Below are 5,920 nucleotides of genomic sequence, written 5' to 3'. Positions count from 1 at the left end.
CTTCCTTAAACCCAAAGGTATTCAAGTCTCCATCTAACTAAATCCAAGTGTCCTTTACGAAATCACACCGAAATGGTCGATGGCTCTCAATAAATTTAAGAAGTACATTTCAGATAGTTTACCTGAAAATATATAGGCTACATGGTATAAATAAAATTTGCTTTGGAGAACCTTGGGGATGAGACAGGGGGCAGGGAGGGAGAGAGAGGTAATTTCAGTGATTATGTTGAAATGTCAATATTGGGTTAAATCAAATAATGATTTGGTCCTTCTTTATTTTCTGAAACATGATTAGAATATTAAAATCACACATGTGGCTTACATTATACTGGACAGTGCTGCTCTAAACCAGGGGTTAGCAAAGTATGGTCTGCAAATCAAACCCTGTCCACTGCCTGTTTTTGCAAGCCCTGTGTGTGGTTTTTACATTTTTAGGTGATTGAAAAATAAATCAAAAGAGTAATCATTTGTGACCCATGAAAATTATATGAAATTCAAATTTCAGTGTCCATACCAGAGTTTTATTGGAAAAGAGCCGTAATCATTTGTTTCAGATTATGTATGGTTATTTTCGCACTCTTACAGCAGAAATGTCCTGGCCCATTAAGCCAAAAATACTATCTGGTTATGTACAGAAAAAACTTATCAACTCTTGCTCTACGCCTAGTTCCTTCTTTCTCTTCCTGGGATATATAACTATTGCCTCTCTCTTGATATGATAGCCTCTGTAAAGGTGTACACTTTCTCACGTGTTTGGTGAATTACTGCCAGCACCCAGAACAGTGCCTGGCACATAATAGGTGCTTTATAAATATTTTTTGGGTCAATCAATTTTAAAATTTCACATTTTGGGGGATGTGGAGGAAGCACCTCATTATTTAAACAACACAAATAACCACTACTACAACCTACGGTCTCTTTCTCAACCAGGAAAGCTGAGGTTAATTAAGACCCAAATAAACCCACACATTGTGAGGTTGGAAAGAAAACGCTGACCCTTGACCTGGAAACTCGCTGTGATTAGAGACCAGCACTAGCACCCAGATGATGATAAAAGGAGCACAGGTGTTAAAAACAAAAGTTATATTTTGTTAATGAATTCCATGATTTTTAAATGCTTTTTTTGCCCTTCTTATAGGGGAAAGGTAAAGCTGTCCCAGTTATCAAAAAATTCAAATCTCCTTTTCTTCTCTGGACTGCCCGTCTCTGTGCCTCCATCCAGCCAGTCTCCCAGGTCCTGGGAGCCACTTCCTGACGTTCCTGAAGCACTTCCTGACGTTCCTGAAGCACTTCCCGGGTCAAAGGCCTCCACCGCCTCCAGGAGCTCCTTATCGCTTCCTTCCTCCTCAAAGGACTTCTGGAACAGGTCGTAGATCTTCAGCTGCTTTGGGTCCTTCATCAGAGAAAGAAAAGGAAAGATGAAGGGACCCGGCTCCACCCTGACTCCCTGCCATGTGGCTGGTGGGAGAACACAGGGAGGGGCCGTACACCTCCTGGTGTCATCTCCTGGTGTCGGGCGGGCCCTGTGTGAGGGTGAGCACAGGCTGCGCATCACTAACACAGCCTTGCTGCCTAGTGTCTGACAGACATCTTCTCTCCTGCTCATTAGATAAAGAAAATAAAGAGAAATGGTTGTCCTTTCAGATGGGAAGTGAAATCAAAGGCGACTAAGGCCAGCCCCTCGCTGTGCTGGGCTCTCATCACCCACCATCTGAACAGCAAGGCCAAGGAAGTGCCACGCAGGCAACCTGTTCCAGGGAGAAATAACTGTTAACATGCATTCGACTATGATGATGGTAACACTATTTGCTAACTTGGAACAGGCAAATTCCAAGGTCAGGATTGGTATTTACACAAGAAAAAGACAGCACCTCCGTTCCTGACCAGAAACCACAAGGCTACCTCCCTGCATTAGGCTCGACCACTAAGCTCTAGTTACAAACAGGTCTCTTGGGAGTCGCCCTCCAGCAGGCAGTACTGCCTGGGTCCTCACTTCCATGTCAACCACCCGAGTGGAAACGCACGCCTCTGGAAGGGCTTCTTGCTCCTCTCCATTGAGTTTCGCTGAAACGGAGGGAGAGACCGTGGCAGCCTTTGGGCTGGAGCGCTAGGCCAGGGCAGGCTTGCTGGGCCCCAGCTGTCCTCTCCAGAGGCCAACAAGCCTCCTCTCAGCACTTCTGACAAGGCCTCCTGGCCATGGAAGGAGGCACTGGCCTCTTTCTCTCTTAGGTCATAAGAGGGGCTGGCAAAACAAGGCCTGTGACTGTGGGCAAATCTCATTGTCCTGTATGCCTCAGTTTACCCCTCTATAAAATGGGAGACACTGAGAACAAAATGCAATGTCTGAGCAGAAATAGGTGGTATAAAAGCAGTACCTAGTTTTGAACATGCTTCATTCTGCACTGAGGACATGTTCTAGGGGCAGCCCTGCTAGGTGTTGCTATGTACTTTTCGCAAGAACTCAACAGCTGCACAGGGAGTTTTCTGCCAGTCTGAGATGGTCTCACGGAAGGGGCAGCGTGTGGAAGCCCTGGAGTTATGAGAACCTCCGAGGGAAGGTCCAACGCAGGAGTCAGTGCCATCACTTGTCCATAAGGAAGCACACGTGGACTGGCCTGAGAATGACTGCAGACCATCACTTCCAGCTCCTGGGCGGGGGCGGTCCCAGGAGTGATTCATGCCTTCCTGTTCAGGCCCCAAGGGCTGGCAGGCCGCTTAAGGCCTCCTTCGGCCCCAGTGGTGAGGAGCCATGTGCTGCTGTTACCTTGTAGATGTAATCAGTGGCTTCTGTCATTTCTGAAAAATTGGCCTCGGAAACCCCGGCTTCACCCAGAACTTTAATCTTCTCTTGGATCAAGGGCCTGTTGGGAAGAAACGAGCCGCAGTGAATCCAACCTGCACAGAACGCAGATGAAAGCGGACCACCCTCCTTGTTCTTAGGGGCAGTGACATGCTTGCTGCTTTACATCGTCGCATCTCTCAAGGCACGAACGTCCACCTGAAGTACCTGCCTCCTCTCAACTGTGAACCAACCAATTTCGTATTCATATCATCAGGCTCAAAATTCTTTGTTAGAAGATGTGTAGGAAATAGATGCTGTCTCCCTGCAACATTTTGTACCTGGTGCTGTTATGAGTTGCCCAATTAACAAACCCACTAACCAGTGGTTCTCAACCTTCTGGACCTTTAAATACAGTTCCTCATGTTGTGACCCAACCATAAAATTATTTTCGTTGCTACTTCATAACTGTAATGTTGCTACTGTTACGAATCGTAATGTAAATATCTGATATGCAGGATGGTCTTAGGCGACACCTGTGACAGGGTCATTCAACCACCAAAGGGGTCGTGACCCACAGGTTGAGAACCGCTGTACTAAACCAAGAGAAGGAAGTAGGGATGAGCTACACATGCTGTAGAGTTAAGAGCCCTCAGTCACAAGGCTGGAAACAGATGAGTGGTGGAAACTGAGAGAATCAGAAAACTTACTATCAGGAAGGGGGAAATGAGAAGGGCATGTTGGGATTTTTGCTTAGGTACCAGACATGAGCCCCCAGCTGTGCTGATGAAGCACCCAGCTTGCCCAGGGTGAGCCACTTTCTCCCGATGGCCCAGCAGCTGTCCCAGCCTCGTCATAAAGGGGGAAGGAGCCTGCACCCTGTCTCAGCAAGTGCCACATCACTGTCAGTCTCCTCCCTTGTCTCAGGTCAGTAGGGAAGGACCCACACCCCCTTATTCCTGCATGATTTCCTCATGCACCCTGCAGGTCCCCAGTGAATGCTGGTGGGAAGCTGGATGTGCTCATGATGAAAGTGGGAGGAAGCCCTTAGCAAAAGCAGAAGCCCTTAGGGAGAAAAGGAAATACATCCTCAGTGTCCACCCTTGCTCAAGCCCAACCGCTGGGCCGGTGGCCAGCCGTACCAGAGGTAGTCGTCAGCCGTGCCTCTCGCCACCAGGTAGTGGATGCCCACGGAGTTCGACTGTCCAATGCGGTGCACCCGGTCCTCGGCCTGCATCAGCACCTGTAAGGCCCGGGGGTCAGGGAATATAGGGCAAGGCCGGAAGCGGCTCAGCCCACCACAGCAGGCAGCCCCTGGCCCCCAAGTCCCAGCACAACCGTTCTTCCTCTAAGGATTTCACGGCCGTGTCTCGCAGCGGAGGACCTGCCGGCCTCTACCTACAAATGACCTGTCATCTGACAAAAGACAGAACCAAACGGAACACCGGTTGGCGAACTAAACCACAGCTGGGGAGCTGTCATGGCCTCTTGTGTTGGGCCCCTCGTGTTGGGCCCGGTGCTCGGTGCTGTGAAGGGGGAGCGAGCCTTGGTTCTGCCATCAGGCTGGGATGAAGGGCAAACGAAGGAAACCGGCACATTCCATTCTTCTCTCCGTGAAATAAGAACAGTCATCTCCTAGCTAAATCAACACTGCACCAAAGGGAGAGGCCAGCTGTGAGGGGGGCAGGGTGGCACTTACCTGGGAGTGGCCCTGAAGGAATAATGAAAACCAGGAGCCTGTTTCCATTACAAAGTGCATTCCACCTGAAGCCCACCCATCACTAGAGCGGTCACCATGTGTGGCCAGTGAGAGCCACAGTATGTGAGAACATGCGAGGAGAAACAAACTCTTTCTGGAGCTCAGGAGAAAATTTTATGAGTCCAAAAAAAATGCCTTCTATCTGCTGACACAGCCGTTGGCTGAGCAGACAGGGCCAGTGACCATGTTCAGGGAACACCCACAGTCGTTGCCCTGTTGTGGCCACACTGGCGAGAGCAGCTTACAGCCAGAGGCCCGGGCTGCAGCCTGGTGCTGTTATGAGCTACCCTCTTTGGTGACAGCTATGCATCCTTCTAGCCTTCTAAAACTTGTTTCCCCATTGATAAGATAGTGTCGATACTACTACATAGGGGGTTGTGAAGATCTAAGAGCTAGCCAAATAAGTCTTTAAGTGAAGACTGACATGTGGAAAGGAAACGCTCTTGGGGGCTAACGGAGCCGGATGGAAGATGCACTGGCCCCAGGGACAGCTTGCAGACACCTTGCCTTACCCACCACCACTAGCTCCTCCCTCCTGCAGCCATGAGCATGCCCGGGGGCTTCACGTCTTCTGCGCCCCTTACCCCTGGGTTCCAAAACAACTCGGCGAACACCACCAGGTCGGCCGAGGAGAAGGTGAGGCCCATGTTGGCGGCGGTGATGGACAGCACAGCCACGGCGTGCCTCTCGGACAGCTGGAACTGCTGGCACAGCTGCTCCCGGTCTGCGGAGGAGGTGGCGCCATCGATGCGGATGTGCTGCACCTTCTGCGAGAGCAGCGTGGGGAGGCGTCAGGACAGAGGTTATAGGTATGGAACAGAGCGCTACTAAGGTATTTTATTACTTGAACTATAAACTTTGAAATACATACAGCAAAACTTTCCATTTATTCAATCTGGATGGGAGAACAGGAGTTTGTTGTATATTTCTCTATACTCTTTCGCTTATTTAAAATAGTACATAAATGTAAAAGATGAAGGAAGACAAAAGGTAATCTATGATCTCGAATTTAACAAAAAATGAAAAAGGGGTGAAAATATGTGTTAAGTTTTCCTAGGAAATCTTCTAGGAAGATTTTCACCCGATTTACTGAGGGCCACAGAATTGTACTGAAGTCTATGCACGGCCGTGTGCAGTTAAAGCCACCTCAACAGTGATAAGGAGGAAAAAAGGAAGAAAGTGGACACTGATAGAGATACTTGTCTCCACATAGAAAGACGATTTCTGCTACCTCTTCTCTTGTCAATTTTCTAATTATTTACACAGAATGATGGAGGACCCACTGGGAGATGTTCCCAAAGCAAGATTCTTGGGCTATCCGTACAGAGTATGGAGGAAGTTAAATGCACTGCTGGAATATTCTGACCCGCCCTGTGGTTTTA

At 48.9% G+C, this 5,920-nt stretch overlaps 1 protein-coding gene across 4 annotated transcripts in view; it reads right to left on the bottom strand.

Annotated features, from left to right (window-relative positions):
• Positions 1-257: 257 nt before the first annotated feature.
• SMARCAL1 (SWI/SNF related, matrix associated, actin dependent regulator of chromatin, subfamily a-like 1) overlaps positions 258-5,920 on the bottom strand; it is a 46,807-nt gene continuing 41,144 nt past the window's right edge. For all 4 annotated transcript variants that reach the window (XM_006763303.2, XM_006763306.2, XM_006763305.2 and 1 more), the window contains exons 15-18: positions 5,123-5,305; positions 3,922-4,022; positions 2,765-2,861; positions 258-1,393 (exon numbers count right to left, since the gene is read on the bottom strand). In XM_006763303.2, coding sequence (XP_006763366.1) covers positions 1,133-1,393; positions 2,765-2,861; positions 3,922-4,022; positions 5,123-5,305 — 642 coding nt within the window. In that variant the 3' untranslated portion in view covers positions 258-1,132. The remainder of the gene's footprint in view (positions 1,394-2,764; positions 2,862-3,921; positions 4,023-5,122; positions 5,306-5,920) is intronic.

This window comes from Myotis davidii, unplaced genomic scaffold, assembly GCF_000327345.1.
Source record: "Myotis davidii unplaced genomic scaffold, ASM32734v1 scaffold575, whole genome shotgun sequence".
Classification (NCBI taxonomy): Eukaryota; Metazoa; Chordata; class Mammalia; order Chiroptera; family Vespertilionidae; genus Myotis; species Myotis davidii.
The sequence above is the reverse complement of the archived record's forward strand: the minus strand, read 5'-3'. Positions and strand labels throughout refer to the sequence as shown.